This window comes from Perognathus longimembris, chromosome 7, assembly GCF_023159225.1.
Source record: "Perognathus longimembris pacificus isolate PPM17 chromosome 7, ASM2315922v1, whole genome shotgun sequence".
Lineage (NCBI taxonomy): Eukaryota > Metazoa > Chordata > Mammalia > Rodentia > Heteromyidae > Perognathus > Perognathus longimembris.
Window position 1 is genome coordinate 23,450,922 of NC_063167.1, and position 17,057 is coordinate 23,467,978.

Consider the following 17,057-nt stretch of genomic DNA (forward strand, 5'->3'; position numbering starts at 1 on the left):
CAGGGCGGTGGCAGGAGATGATACATGCAAGGCAGGGGCACAACGCCTGCCTCAGAGAGTACTCATGGCAAAGACGTGATGGTCACCTGTGGTGGGACGCCATCGTGAGCAGCATCCTGGCTCTGTGCCGGTCGTATTCAGAGAAAACTCACAAACCCCAGAAATCAAGCATCTATTGGCTGAAGGTTCTTTAACTCCAACCTCCAGTCTGACCTGTTCCATAGAGCCTGATTTGAACGTCTCGCCTCTCTCAACATGGCCATTTAGACACTGAAGGTGCAGCTCCAACCTATGTGTCTCAAGTGTAAATACTTCTCTCCCTCCCGGCCTCCTGCATCTCAGGAAAGTCCCCGCACCCCAGGCTTTCCTGCCCCAAGCCAGGCTCCTCTTACTCTCCACACCACACAGGGAAGTCTGCCAGTAACTTCTGACTCCACAAGTACTGAAGCCTGGCCACACCTCACCACTCTCACCAGGCCCCCATAATTACTTGCTACGGTGGCTTCTGACCCACTCCTTCCATCTCAGTGTCTGCTCCACCCTCGGCAGCTAGAGTGAGCCTTTCCTTGTCAGGGAGGGGAAGTCAATCCTTTGTTGTAAGGGCTCCCTTCTCAGTAGGGAAGTCAAAGTCTCCATGGCAGACCCTCCCCATCTCTGTCCCTACCACCACTACCACACTGTTCCAACTTGGTCAGCTGTCATAAGTGACCATCATGTCCATGCCAAAAGTTCTCCCCTGGGGTGCAGTCCTGTGCTCCCAGCATGTACATGTTGTCTCATCCTTGTCTCCCTCCATCGCAACACTCTAGCCATTTCAATGGTGTTGCCCAAACACACAGAGCATACTCCTGCCTCGTGGCCTTTGCACCTGTCATACTCTTTGGCTGGAATGAACCTCCTTCAGATATCCAATATGACTATCTCCCTCCCTTAGGTCTCTGTATCGGTGGGGCTTATTAGAGATATCATCATTGCTCCGCTTGTAATAGCAATCTCAGTGCCACTACCCTCCCCAAACCCCATATCCTGCTCCTGCCTTCCTCCTTCTCCTTCTCCTTCCTTCCTTCCTTCCTTCCTTCCTTCCTTCCTTCCTTCCTTCCTTCCTTCCTTCCTTCCTTCCTTCCTTTCTTCCCTCCCCCTCCCTCCCTTTCTCCTTTCCTTTCCTTTCTTGTTGGCTTCTTTTTCCCCACTAGAAGGTAAGCCTCTTAGAGGCAAAGGCTTCATCCCTTTTATTGCTGTGTCTACAGTGCTCAATCAACATGTGATGAGTGAAAGAATGCTGAATCTCTGTCTTCTTGGCAAGGCCAGGAGCTGGGTGCTTCCTGTATGTCTGGAATTGTCCCACATAAGTGAGTGTCAAATGAAATCTGTAAAATGGGGCCCTCTATGGAGGTGGGGGGGCTCCCTAGGAGCCTTAGACTTGGACTGTCTAAGTTTCCTCATCTCCACCCCCTTTTCTCGAGCCTAGTCAGAGGGGTAGATTATGTGATTTACACCTAGGTCAGTCACTCCCTGACCTGGCCTGATTCCCAGATATTGGTTTAGAGATGGTCATGTCAGAGCCAATGGGATGCCACAAGACCTTATGGCTGAGAAAGGGCACTCTGCCTCTAACTGATCCTGAGAGGAAGGGAGATGTGGAGTTGCAGTACCCACCTGGTACTCACTAAGAAGGAGTGGCACTTGTCTGTGGAAGTGAGTGTGGAGGTGAGTAGAGAGTCAACGAAGGGAAAGAAAAAGGAGTTCCTGATCAAGAGCAAGCCTAGGCTTCGGTGCCGTGTGTGTATGTGTGTATGTGTGTGTGTGTGTGTGTGTGTGTGTGTGTGTACACACATACATATGCATTCTATTTTTGCTTAATCCATTTAGGTTTGGGGTTTTCTGCCTCTTCAACTTTCAGGCCTGTGATCATGAAATGCTACCCCTCCACACACTGAAGGTGGGATAAACATGGCAGGAAGCCAGGCCCAGCATCTAAGGATGGGCACACTGGTGATTCAGATGTACCCTAGCTCCCTTGGGCCCTCTGGGAGTAACCTCCTGGGCAGAGGCCCACCCCTAAGATTTGCAGGGCTTACAGCTAAAGTACAAATGGACACTCATGTGCTATAAGGCTAAATATTTAGACATGTCAGGCTAACAAATTGATAAACAAAACTTGTCTTTTCCTCCCACCTTGTCAAATATGTCTTCATCATGACCTGGGAACTCAGGTGAGAATGGAGACCTCTCTTGCACACAGTGACATGGGCAGAAGTGGCCCCTAGCCCTCAGCCTGCCCCTTCTCTTTCATGGCTCTTCCTTTAACCTCAGGTACCTTGTGCCTTCCATATATACATTCTGGTTCTGTTATTCAAGTGTCCTCCACACTTCTTCCTCTAGACGCCCCTAAGTCCTAGGAATATGGACCCCAATAGCCCAGCCTTCCCTCCAGAGGACAGACCCAGGCACAGAACTCTTGAGACTGGGTGTTTTTTCGGTGTTGTTCCTCTTGGTTAACTTCTCCTAATCCCACAACTTCCTGAACACAGAGTACATTGAGAGTAGTTACTTTTCCTGAAATTTGCACTTCTCTCAAGAAGCTGGCTCGGGTGATAGATACCAACAACCTAGAGACAGCTAGCCAGAACATGGCGGGGCAAGCCAGCAGCTGAGCCAGCACACAGGGCATGTGCTGGGTGACCCAGGGTTCCTTGTGGTCAAAGCCAAGTGCAGGAGAGAACACACAGCAGAGCAGATGGTGTCCTCTTGCTGCTCCTACAGTTCTAGGACTAGAGGCCAGGTCAGGGAGGCAATGTCTTGTCCCTGCTTGCGCCACCTTCAGCCAAACCTTGTGTAGTCTTCTGTGTGAACAAGCATGTACTGAGATCATCCCCACTGAGAGTAAATACTTCAAAAATAGAACTCTGCATTTGTGGGCCAATTGTCAAACTGGCCTACGAATTCAAGGACAAGTCACCAGTGGGTCCATGTGGGGACCTGTAACTCACAGCTTATTAATGATATTCATGTACTGGTATTTCAGTATCTGCTCCTGGTCACCACCACCCTGTCACCTTAGGAAGTCCCTAAGGAAAGAGGTCACAGTGTTCATGGCTCTGTGCTTTGGAGATTAATAAATACCAGAATGTTGGGCTCTTTAGCCTCTCCCGGCTCGGGTACTTACTTCTTTCTTTCCACACTCCCTTTCTCGCCCTCTCCCCTAGTTGTCTGACCCACAGATGAGCTAGAGTGAAGCGGGGGAGTCAAAGCCGACCTGCCGTGCACGTGGCCTGGCCGAGGATGTAAGCCCTTGCCCATAGACAAAGCCAGACGTACACATGCCTCGGTGTTAGCTTCTTAGAGCGAACTAACTTTATTGAGACAAGGACAATGGGAGATGATTCCGAGGGGAGGGGTTTGGCCAGGATGTCGATAGGCTGAAAGGTATCACCTGACCCCCAAGAGCTAACGTCACTCGAGCGCGCCGAGCTGGTAGGCGCCGGGGCTGGCTAGGTTGGGAGATGCCTGGGCTGGCTGGAGTTGGGGGCTGGGTGCAAAGGCGAACCCAGAGAGGGCAGCTTGCTTCCGCATTCCCCCAGGGCTTGGGGATGGGCGGCAGGCCTAGGGGCCGGATCCCAACACCAGAAGATGGTAAAAGTGACCTAGTCTTGGATATTTCCTCTTGTCCACACCTGAGGCCATGAATACCTGAAAAAGAAACACTATAGGTTTCTCTCATGTTCAACCCCCTCCTTCTGTCTGAACCTTCTAGCTGTGCCCTGACAACCCTGGTTTCTGCCTCATCATATCCCATCCCTATTCTCTCTTTCCTTCTGGAATGATCAGATGGAACACAGCACATGGCTAGACTCCAATGTCTGTCTTACTTCTTTGCACCACTGCTTACAAGAATCTACCTCTTGGGACTTCCCCCTTTGCTCCAGGCCTTGGAGCAGGCAGGCAAAAGCTACCTCATCCCCCTCATCCTTATGCAGCTCACACTTAGCTGCTCTCCCCAACTCAGGAAAGGGCTGATGATCCTGCGAGGGTATACCAAGCACATAAGCATGCTGATGCAGAAGATTCCGAGAGTGACCTTGAAGGGTGTGATTGATCTTGACATTAGCTGTGAGGATAAGGATAAAGGTACCCGTGGTAGAGGTTGTAATGGTGGAGACTATACTGCGAGGCGATAGAGGATGATGGTGACTGTATGGATGCAGGAGGAATTGAAGATGATTCTGTGCAGTAACGATGGCAGGTGGTATTGATGTAGATAGAGATGCCCTCACCATCACATGGATCTGGATGAGGCCAGTAGGGAGGAGACAGTGGTAAAAGTGTGGACAAGAAGGAGCTGCTTGTGAAGACCATGGTGTCAGCGGGACATTGGTCCTGGTGTTGTGGGGGAGACCAGTGATAGAGACGCCATGTCAGTGGTGGAAATTCTGATGGTGTGGCTGGGACTGGTGAAAATGGAGATGTGACAATGATGGTGACAGCATGATGCAGATGCTGGCATTGGCGGCACCACAGATAAAAAGGATGTTGCTGCCATAGCAGTGGTGGAGTTGATGGTGGTGGGCTGGTGATAAGGGTGGAGGGGAAATACCACTGTGGATGAATGACAGCAATTGGGCTGACATATTGATGTGGATGGTAGGGGCTGTGGTGGTGATATGACAACCATGCCCATCCTGGCATCCCATCTACTGGAGAGGCAGTCACTAGAGCTTACCGCTAGGTGAGACACTAGTTCTGATCTCCATCTATTTCTTTTCTCTCCACATCTATTTTCCTGTCCCCTCTATTCTCCATGGTCAGTCAGCCTTGAAGAGTATTGCAACCCCTGAGGCTCAGGGTAGGGGTTGTTGAAGGAACAGCAGCAACAGCAGCTTTTCCTCCAGATGTTTCCAGGGCAGCAGCCAACCCTGCTTCTGGCGGCCTTGAGCACCCACTGCAGTAATTACATTATTTGTGGCTTCAATTTTGAATCCATTTTCTGGTCATTTTACAGTAACTCAATGGTTCACAGTCATTGCAGGAGTCCTCGGCCTGAATGCACCCCACTTCCCCCCCTTTCCATGGCAATTGTAGTTATAGTAGAAATTATCCCAATCAATTTGTGTCTTAAAAGGAATTGAGCAGCCTGGAGAATAAGTGAAGGCCGAGGAGCCTGGGGAGGGCTGGGTCGATTCCAGGCCCTCTCTGGCCAGACTTGGAAGAAAACACAGATGCTCTGGGATGCTGGCTCAGAAAGCTGCCTGGCAGTCACTCATCTTTTAATTTTCTACCAAACATTTCAAAATAAAGACAATAAGTGAAGGTTCCTTTTGATGGGGAAAGGCCTCCCGGGCCTCAGACCAGAGGATGGACTAATTCAGCCAGAGCTGGCAGGGCAGGTGGTGCCAGGCTCTGTTCCTCTGCGTCCCCCAGATGGCTAACCCAGAAGAGGGCACAGGGGGTGGGGGGCACTTCCACCAAGGGAAAATTGTCACTGAACGAATCAGAATTAGTTCTAATGCAACCCCCCTTGGAAGACCCTTAACAGTGCTCTGGAGGAAAATGGCTTTTAAAAATCAAAGGTCAGAAGGGAAAATTATGAGCAAGGGACCATGGGACTCCCCAGGGGATGGAGGGTGTCCAGAAAGGCATGTGAGTTGACAGGAAATGCCGGTGAGGCCTGACTGTTTCCATTCACGGCAGAAGGATGTTGCCTGCCACCTATCTTTTTATTGAGCTGGAATACAATACAAAGAAGTGGCTTAAGCATGTGAATTGCATACTTCATTCACAGATCACACACTCATGGCTCCTGAACTTCCTAGAGTGAGGTATAGCACATTACTAGCCACTGAGAAGGTCCCCTCTTGCCTTTCCCAGGAAGTACCTCCTTGTTTTTCAACAGTGATGTCTATGGGGGCTCGTCCACATGTGTGGGACAGTAGTTCTGTTTTATTATTGACTCAAGTTACATTGTATAACTGTACTCCAATCTATCCATCCTTCTGTTGACAGACCCTTGATTGACCCCCAACCTTCGGCGATTATCATGATGGAGGCCAGGAATATATTGCCTTAGAGGCAAAACCTTTGATAGATACTGCCAACAGTTAGATAATGCCAGCATTGCACAGGAAAAAATAAATCTCAATCCTCATCCCCCACCGTACACAGAAAATCAAGTTGAGCTAGATCACAGGGTTAACTGGAAAGACAAAGTAACAGAGCTCCTAGAAGAAAACATGGGAGGATATCTTCATAGCTCAAGATGAATGCTTCTCAAACAGCACACAAAAGACATCAACTGACAACCAAACTATTATTATGTTGGACTTCTTAAAATTAAGAATTTAAGGGAGTTTTATTCAGAATATGTAAAAGATTCCTATAAATCAATAAGAAAATGGCAACTTGATTTTAAAAGTGTTTGAAGGACCAAAAAAAAAAAAAAACCACTCCAAGAAAGAAAATATTCAAACAATGTCTTATCCTATGAGAATGTACTCCTTGAATCATCAAGAAAATACAAAGTAAAACCATAAACGATGTGCTGGTGGCTCACACCTGTAACCCTAGCTACTCCAGGAAGCTGAGATCTAAGGATCCTGGTTTGAAGCCAGCCCAGGCAAGAAAGGTCTTGAAAGTCTTTTCTCCAATTAACCACCAAAAAGCCAGAGACAGAGCTATGGCTTAAGTGGTAGAGCACTTAGCCTTCAGCAAAAGCAACTCAGGAATAGAACCTAGGCCCTGAGTTCAAGCCTTGACAAGAAAAAGAAAAACAACTATAATGAAGCACATGCTCTATGAACCTACCAGGACAGTCAAAACTTTAAGAATAAAATAGACTTTACCCAATGTTATAGAAGATGTAGGGCAGCTAACAGGCCTCACGTACTCCTGTGGTGAGAGCAAACTGTGCGTGATTTTGTTGGAGAACTGGCAGAACACATGCATGCTTTTTGACCCCACACTTGCACCTGTAGTGTGTTTGTGCAACAAAAGACATCTGTGAGGGTGCTCACAGTAGCACTTCACATGATCACCCCAAAACAGGACAACTGGAAAGTGCAACAGAAATAAAATACATTGTTATTTTTGTGCTGGTAATATATATATATATATATATATATATATATATATATATTTTTTTTTTTTTTCCCTCAAGGCTGGTACTCTGCCAGTTGGATTTTTCTCCCCTTCAGTCTTGTATGAGAATCATGCAGCTCTCTCCTCTTTCAGGAAACCCTCCTGCTGGTGCCAGCACATGGGTGTGATGCGTTGCCATTTTCTAGCTGTTCCAGAATGTAATGTGCACTTCCTACCCTCTTGGTCCTGACCTGTAGTTGGAAAAGGCTCATTTCCCATGTCAATCGCAAGAAGATATTTTTTTGTTAAGTGAGTTCGACACACATTCATTCTTTCTCTCATTTGTGTATCAGATCGAACTGTCAGAGTTGATTTTGTATCTCCTGTGTACAGGCCTATACTAAGTTCGACAGTGGAGCAGTGAGAATGTAATAGGGTCTGGACAATAATCACACATGCACACGCACACACATACACACACACACACACACACACACACACGAGTCAGCACTGCGAAGTCCATGCTACAAAGAAATAAAGCAGGGAAGTCTGACCTCATCTTGGGGGTTTTATGGGAAGAAGAAAGAATGAGTAGGTAGAGTCAGAGAGGAGGAAGGTGTGATGAAATTGCAGAGGGAACCCTGCATTCAGAAGCCCTGAGGTGGGAGGTATGGCTAGAACCCAGACCCAAAGGCTAAGGGATTGAAAGCCAAGGTTGGGGTTTGGACTGGGCAGGCATCACAGGACCTGAGATGGGACACACCACCAAGGCTGTATGTAAGTAAGCCCTGTGATCTGGTACAGGGTAAGGAAGGGCTGTGTTACTGGATCACAGAGGGTTTCTGTCTCAGGTCTGCTTTAGAAAACCTAGCAGTGGGGCTGAGATTATGGCCTAATGGTAAAGTGCTCACCTTGTATACATAAAGCCTTGGGTTTGATTCCTCGGCACCATATAAATAGAAAAAGCCAGAAGTGGCGCTGTGGCTCAAGTGGTAGAGTGCTAGCCTTGAGCAAAAAGAAGCCAGGGACAGTGCTCAGGCCCTCACTGGCGAAAAAACGAAACAGAAAAACTGGCAATTCGATACAGGTGGGACCAAAAGTTTCTGGGGGCCACACCTCTGGAAAGGTTGTGAAACGGCTCTGGACTCCCCTCCTGGCTGGGGGAAGCCCCTGGGTGGAATTCCACATGTGACATCATATTATTTGGGTGATTTTTCTTTTTCAGAGAACTTGGACGGAAGTCCCAGCCTAGGCCTTTGGGTTGGCTGTATGCACTTGGGTGTCTTTGTTCCAACTCCAGGCATTTGTCCTGTATCCCTGACCTTTCTACTGAGCAGTTTGGGTTGGATTTCATTACTTTCTCACTGGATATGGCTGGGCAGAGGACAGCAAGCGGCATGAACTCCCAGCAGGGTGGTGGTAGTCCCCTGTGCAGAGGTGGACACCAGGCATGCTGGGAAGAAAACAAAAAGTTATAGGCAGAGGGGAGGCACACCAGTGCAGGCAGAGGGCTGATGGGTAAAGGACCACTCTCCACTCACCCAGGGTAAGGTGAGATTTATTAATGCTAGCAGTAACGTCTCAGCCTCAGGGAGTCTCTGATCTCACACACACCAGGTAAGAAAGGAGCAGCTGGGTGAGATGGAGCTAGTATAGGAGTCAGGTCCTGACTTCATGGCCCAGCATGTGGAGGGCAAGGAAGCCAAGTGATTTGAAAACCAAGCCCTGATGACTACGGAGCACATTACAGAGGTGCACAATTGTGTAGATTAGGAAAGCAAGGCTCAAGTTATTTGGTCCAAGATCACACAACTGGTATCAGAATTACTAGGATGAAGGTCCAGGCATTCTGGCTTCACACAAGGCTCTGCTGCCTTTCTGGAACAAGCTTCTCAATCACAGTGGGGCACAGAAAAGCCAAGCCAGCAGTAGGCATCACTCTGGCAGGCCTGCACCCGGGACCCCAGGAGGTCCAAGGGTCCTGGCCCGTCACAAACTGTTTTTGACTATAATTCTGGAGCCAAGCATCTTAGAAAGCCAGGCATCTCCCGTGGATGGGTCTCAGACCGCCCAGGATGCATGGATAACCCTGTCCCCTGAGCTCCACTGAGAGGAGCACTGGACAACACTCAGGCTCCCATGTCCTGAACTCATACTTTTCCTTGAGTCAACTAAGAATTATTTCATCAAGCAACTATTGTATACCAGTCCTTTACATGCCAAAGGAATATATCAACCGTCCAAGAGGGAGTCTTTTTTTTTTTTTTTCAGTAGTGTAAGGGCAGAAGGGGATGACATGAGATATGCAATTATTTCACTACAATTTGTGATGGTGTCTTCAAAAGAGAAAAGCAAAGGCTGTGATGCCATATCACAGGAAAGATGACCTCGTTGTTTTGGAAATGAGATTCCTTAGGCTTGAGCATTTTAAAGAGAGTTACATGGAAATCTAGGGTGGTGCAGAAGCTATTTCCAGAGTCGTCGAAGCCTTTTTAAGTTTGAATTTGCATTAAATATAGATGTGAAAACATAGTTCAGATATGCAGTCTCCCTCTGGGTCTGCGGGGAATTGGCTCCGGGACCCCCTGCAGACAGCAGACTCTGCAGATGTTCAGTTCCCGTCCATAAAGCAGCGTGGTGTTGGTGCGAGCTTGCCGTACACCCTCCTATAATTTAAACCCTCTCCAGACTGCTCACAAAACACAATGGAAACGCTATGTAAATAGGTGCTACGATCATCATTTAGGAAAAAAAACGACATGAAAAGGGCTGTTTATGGGTAGCACAGATGTGATTGATTTTTTTTCTTCTGAATATCTTAGATCTATGGTTTGTGGAATCCACAGATAGGGAGAACACGAACTCGGTACACACAGTCGAAGGACCAATGCTGCATGTGTGAACTTTTCTTTAAAAAGGTGACAAAAAAGCACACTTGTGTACTCAGGTGTGCTGAGCTCACCCTGGACATTGCCAGCTCATTCAGGAATGGTTGAGTCCCAATGTTTTTCCTTTTTTTACATTTGTTTGATTACTTCGCTTTTACTTCATCTTAAATGTGTCCACTAAGTAGGAAAAAAGGGCTAAATGTGTTGTGTGTGTGTGTGTGTGTGTGTGTGTTGTGCCAATAACGGCCTAACACTTGAACTCAGGGCCTGGGTGCTGTCCTTTAGCTTTCTCCCCTCAAGGCTGACACTCCACCATTTGGGCTACACTTCCACATCTGGCTTTGCACTGTGCAACTGAAGGTAAGACTTTCCAGCCTGGGCTGTCTTTGAACACTGATCCTCAGATCGCAGCTTCCTGAGTAGCCAGGATTACAGGTGTGATTCACTAGTGCCTGGCTATTTTATTTTTAAAATTCAGGAAAAGTGCTAAGTTGGATTTGCTGCAATTTATTTTTACAGATGATATTTTTCCCCCGTTACTATTATGTAGCCAGAACAAACTGAGGCCAATAGCAGGCTTCGGGCTTATCCATAGCCTCTGGAGTTAAGTTACAGGCACTGAAGCAGCTTTGTTGTTAAGTCTCCCACCGCAGGGAGATGGCATGTATCTGAACTTAAACATGATCTGATCTGTCTTATATACAACCACATATTGACATTCTGGGTAAGGTTCCAATGAAAGATGAGCCCAGTTTTCAGAGAAAGGCTACTCCAGCTAATAATAACATACTGTAGACTTCGAAAAAGCTAAGAGAGAGGATTTTAAATGTTTTCACCAGAAAGAAATGAGGAATACTTGAAGAGATGGATATGTCAGTTACTCTGATTTGAATGTTTTACAAAGAATACAATGTAGCAAAACATCCCATTGGACCCCATAAACAGCCTGCATTATTACTTGCAGATACAAAAAATGAAATAAAAGCAATACAAAAGAGAAACCAAGTATGAAATTGTCCACTTTGGTCCAGAGATGTAGGAAACCTAAGCTGAGGGCTCAATGCTTCCGCTCAGCAATCGTCAAATCCCCCCCGCCCCCCATTTCCTCCTCTCATCTTTGCAAATCTCCTCTGCTCACCAGCCACCCACCACCACCTCTCCCTCTTTCCCTTTCAGTCTAGGAATTCTTGACAGATGCCTGCTCCAGCTCCAGACTCCCCACGGGCTCCTGGAGGACAGACACAGCCTGGGCTGTACTGGGAATGAGGCAGGTGCCCAGATTCGGTGGAAAAAGCTCCAAGCCCCACACCTTCCCAGAGCTCTAGCCTGTTCATAAGGCCTTGGTCAGCAAACGCAACCCCATTCCTCCCCTGAGCCAGAAGCAGAGTCAGATACAGCACACTCACCCTTCTTGGTGGCCTCGAAGCTGTCATGGAAGTGAATCCGCTGAATGTCATATGTCAAGGTTGTGTTGGGCAGCAGAGTCCTGTTCCTGTTGATGATGTTGGCAGAAAATCGAAAGGCATGTTCCTCGGCATTCATGACCTGGGCGTTGGGGCCATCCGCATACTCAAAGATTCCTCCTGTGAGAGAAGGCCAGGGTTGAGTGTCAGGGAGAAGGGATGAGGCGCAAGCAGAGACTTGGTTCAAATTCCTCTTCCCCCGGTGTTCAGCAAGAACTCAGATAATTGCCATATATAGAAATTTTGCTGGGGCGTTATGAAATATGAAAATCTTCCTAGTTCATTTCACCCAACTAGAAAATTCCCCATAATAGAGCCTGACAGGACCAAAATAAGATTACCAATTTATTAATTCCTCTATGGAAATTCTCAATAGACTTCTGGCAAGTAGAAGCAACCAGAATGTTACAAGGATAACATACCATGACCACATGCAGTTTTATTCCAGGAATGGAAGCCTGGTTCAATATAAAGAAATCTATGAATATCATTCACCACATCAATAGTTCAAAGGAGGAAAAAATATGATCATCTCACAAAATGCAGAAATGCATTTGATAAAAACCCATTATCTATTGCTCATAAGAATGCTTAATAAAAAAAACATGAGGAAAGACACTTCTTGAAGCACCTTTAGCATGTCAGCTCTTAATATCATACTCACTAATTCTCTGGTTCAGGGGGTTGGGGCTTAGGTATGGGTAAAGATTCACATGGCACCATTAGCCAACAAAGCAAGACAGAAAATTAATTCAGAGGCACAACTTTTGGAAAAGATTAAGTTCTTATTTGCAGATGATAAAAATATCCCCCTGACATTTATAATAACATATAAAAACATATAAAATAATCCCTAATCATGACTACAAGTAAGTGCTGGTAGGAGAGTTAAATTAAACGACCAGTTAGCACAAATTAATAGTACCTTTGGGTCAGAACAGCCAGTATGAAAACTTAATGATAAAGAGATTTCCTTTATTATATCAGTTAAAAAACACAGTAAATAATAAATCAAGTAAGAAATACATAATTCTAGTTCCTTAAAAATGCCAAAACTAGCTGAGCACTGGTGGCTTATGCCTATAATCCTAACAATGCAGGAGGCTGAGACCTAAAAACCATGGTTTGAAGCCAGTTGGGGAAGGAAAGTCTGTGAGAACCTTAACTCCAATTAACTAGCAAAAAGCTGAAAGAGGAGCCGTGGTTCAAGTGGTAGCCTTGAGCAAAAAAGCTAAGGGACAGAACCCTGGCTTTGAGTTCAAGCTCCAGTACCAAAAAGTCCCCCAAAGCCTAAGCAAATAAAAACACCTTAAGCAATATAAACACAGCTTTACACAGGGAGATATGTCCTGTTCCAGGTATGTAAGATTCAAGGCATCAATTCTCTTCAAAGTAATGTTTTGGTTCATTATGGTTCATAATGGTTTGCTCATTACTATGCAGTCCAGCTTATGATCCTCCTGCCTCAAACTCCTGAGTGCTGAGACTACAGGCATTTGCCACTGCAGCTGGCTCCAAAGTAAATTTTCAGTTTAAATCAATCCTAATCAGTATCATGGGAAGGGTTTTTCTTTCACTTGACAAAATGACTCTAAAATGCATCTAGAAGACTAAGACCTATGACAGTCACTAAAACATGTCTTTAAGGAATGATGAAAGGTGATTTGTATTACCAGATGTGAAAATACATCATTAAGCCAAATAATTAAAAACATGTTGTAACAGCACATAAAAACACGAGACAGATCAATGGAATGAGATAAAAAGCCCTTAGAAGGAGACTCAAGTAGAGATAAGTATTCACAAGTCACTTGATAGAGGTGCCGGTTCCCCCAGCAAGTAAAGGATGAATTATTCATTAATTGTGTTCTGACAATTACTCAATTATTTGGGAGAAATTTAAGTGAGACTCCAATCTTAATCTATGCATCAAAATAAACTCCTGATGGACAACAAATTAAATAGCAAGATAATAAGGAGAAAAAGGGTTAGAGAATACTCTAAAACTACCTGAAAGAAAAAACATAGGTGAATATAATATGCTAATAGGGGAGAAGAGGCATTTCTAAGCTTAGCAATGCAATGTAGCCGGACACCATAGGAAAATGACTGAACTCCATAGACATCACATAAAACTTCTAGGCATTTAACTGCTATCCTTAAATAGCAAGCAACAAGCTGGGGCTAAAGTATTTGCACTATATGTGGCAATATAAAGGTTGATGTTCTTATTTTATAAAAGCACTTAAAACTCAACAACAAAAGAGACAGATATTCCAATATAAAAATGGGTAAAGGGCAACCACGGCCATTTCAAGGAAATATTCCAATAGGTTATTACAGAATGAGGGTAGGAGCAGCTGCCTTGATAACTAAGCTCTGGTTAAATCAACAGTGAGATACCGGCTTTTGCTCATGTGACTGGGGCAAATATAAGATACACTATAACACTTGGCTCTCCCAAAAATGCTTAGCAATGGATACCTGCTTCACTGTTGGTAGGAGGGGAAACTGGTAGATGTTGCTTTTCAAAGGTCTACTTGAAATTTATCAAAAACATGGCTCAAGTCTTTGACCCAGGTCATACTGGGAGTAATGCTATGAATGCTAATGGGAGACGTAATACATGGAAGTATACCCATGTAATAGCAAAACTTCAGCTGGGTGTGGTGGCACACAAGCATGCGATTCTAGATATTTGAGAGGAAGAGATCAGGAGGGGTAATGGTTCAAGGCCAACCCAAGCAAAAAAGAAAGCATGACCCTGCCTCATCCAACAAGCCAAGTATAGTCATGGGCATCTGTAATCCCAGCTAATCTGCAGGCAGAAATAGCAGATTCACAGTCCAAGACCAAACTTTGCACAAGAACTCCAAAAAACAACGAAAACAAAAAGATCTAGAAGTGCATCCTCCCCACCATCCCTGTAAAAAGAGGAAGGTAGAGTGCCTGCCTACCAAGTATGAGACCTTGAGTTCAAACCCCAGCACAAACAAACATGCGGATTTGGGATATTTTTGACACATTAAAAAAAAAAAACTTACTGAAAGGTTTACAAGAAATGTATTACTCCATCTTAGAAGAGAAAGGAGGGAGATGAGGGGGAAGAATTCAAGTCATTATCACAAGAATAGAAGAAGATATTGCTTATTTTGTTCTTAGTGACTTTCTGGTCCCTCCCCCCCTCGCCCCCCACCCCAAGAAAACCTTTATTCTTCACAGAAACCAACTTCACTGAGGTATTATTTACAGCCTGCAAAATTAGCCAGTGTTCTGTATAGAGTGTTTTAGTTTTCTTCCGTAAACTACCATGTCATGCGGGTACCACTGCAATTCCACTTTAGAACTTCTCTATCATCCAATCAGATCCTTTGTGGCAATTTCTGGTCCATCACCATCTTTACCTTTGGCCCTGGAAACCACTAATTTACTTCCTGTCTCCTGGGAGTTGTCTTTCCCACCATTTCACATGAATGGAATCATGTGGTGTGTGTTCTGTAGCTGGCCTTTGGGTTTAGCCAGCTAGAGGCTTCTTGGTGTGTGACATCTACCAGCTCCTTCTTCCTAATTATGGCTGAAAAGTATCACTCTGAATAAATGTACCACATTTCATTTATCCATATGCCACCGAGAGGTGTTTGGTTTTTTTTTTGTTTTTTTTTTAATGTGGCTTTTAGTTTCGGGCAAGTAGGAAGCTTAAAGGTCGGCATTCCATCTAACTGAAAAGCCAACAACTCTTCTTGGATCCATAAGACAAATGAGACACTGGATGGGCTATGACTCCCTAAATTAGAGAGCTAGATAATAACCAAATAATAACCCCTATAATAACTTATAGGGGTAGAGCCCACCAGCAGAATCCTCTGAAAGAACCAGTAGGAAAACCCAAGTTGACAAGTTACTGGGGGATCTGTGTAGACAAGTCTAAGAGGCAAAACCTCCAGGGAACCCCACTCATCAGGCCCTACACTTCTGAGTTCACTCCATGGAGCTCTAGCAGGCTCTTAAGGTGATATTGGGGAAAACTCCCCAGGTTCCTTGGCAGTGACAAGGGAAAAGGAAGCATTTCCAACTAAGCCGGAGAGTTCTGTTTTTGCACAAAGCTTGCCTTTTGTGTGAAACTGCTCAACCAGAGCTTAGGCTGTTGGGGGTTTATCAAGAGCATCCTTAACCTCATGGAAGGGAAATAGCCAATGCCAGTCAACTCTGACCATCCTGCCCTACCTAAAGGCCGGTGGAGAAAGCTTGTGACGTTCACAGTCCTGAAACACAGGCTCACTAAGGGGTAAAATCCCAGTCACATCAGGTGAGAACACTGCCCACCCCAACTCAAAGACCCCCAACTCACTGCCCAGTGCCAGCAACTCATATCTATAAATCCTAGCTACTCAGGAGGCTGAGAACTGAGGGTAGTAGTTTGAAGCCAGGCTGGGCAGCTAAGTTCATGAAACTCTTATCTCCAATTAACCAGCAAAAGTAATGTGAAGCTGTGGCTCAAGGGGCAGAATGCCAGCCTTGAGTGAAAGGCTAAGGGAAAGCTCCCAGGTATTTGAGTTCAAGCCCCGAGACCAGCACACACACACACACAAACACATGCACCCCCCCCACTCAATACACCAAAATAAAAAATACCCCAAGAAACTATTTATAGGAGTTCCTTTGGCATAGTACATTATGTCTAGCTATCAAGAAGATTATAGGGCAAACTAAAACAACAACAACAAAAAAGCACTTTGAAGAGACAGAGCAAGCAACAGAAACAGGTATGCTAGAAACAGGGATGCTAGAATCATTTGGCTGGGAATTCAAAACAACTGTGATTGATATAGGGGGCCCTAAAGGATAAAGTGGACAATGTGCAAAGACCAACAAGCAAGATAAGCAAAGAGATGGAACCCCCAAGAAAGAGAAACAAAAAAGAAATGCTAGAGATTTAAAAGCATGACAACAGAAATGCTTTTGATGGACTCTGATGGGCTTCTAATGCCTCCAATGATCTAAAAAAGGAAACTTGATTTCTAGGCAGGCACTGGTGACTCACTCACACCTGTAATCCTAACTACTCAGATGTCTAAGGTCTGAGCATCCTAGCTCAAAGCCAGCCCAGGCACAAACATATGTGAAATGCTTATCTCCAATTAACCACCATCATGTGTCTGGTGGAGCACCAGCCTTGAGTGAAAAGCACGAACTTGATGCCCTGAGTCTAATTAAGCCTCAGTCCCAGTATACACACAGAAAAGTTTTAAATTACAATAGAAACCTCTAAAACTGAGAAGCAAAGAACAAAGATGGAAGGAAACAAGACAGACAGAGAGAGAGAGAGAGAGAGAGAGAGAGAGAGAGAGAGAGAGAGAGAGATGCAAAAAACTGGAATCTGAAGGAATTTTGGATAACTACAAAAGTTGTGTAAATAGGAAATGAGAATATCAGAAGGAATAATGTGAGACACATCCAGAAGAAATATGTGAAATAATAATTACTGAGAATTTTCCCCAAACTAAAATCAGACACAAAACCATGGATCTAGCATGCTTAGATGCTTAGAAATAACAAGTATAATAGATGTTAAAAAAAAAAAAATCATTCCTTGGCCTATCATTCTCCAACAGAAAATCAAAGCTAGAACAATTCC

The 17,057-nt window shown here is 45.1% G+C and overlaps 1 protein-coding gene across 1 annotated transcript in view; it reads right to left on the bottom strand.

Annotated features, from left to right (window-relative positions):
• Grik3 (glutamate ionotropic receptor kainate type subunit 3) overlaps positions 1–17,057 on the bottom strand; it is a 210,664-nt gene that overhangs the window by 68,050 nt on the left and 125,557 nt on the right. The window contains exon 2 of the mRNA XM_048350918.1: positions 11,366–11,542. Within this exon, the coding sequence (XP_048206875.1) occupies positions 11,366–11,542 (177 nt within the window). The remainder of the gene's footprint in view (positions 1–11,365; positions 11,543–17,057) is intronic.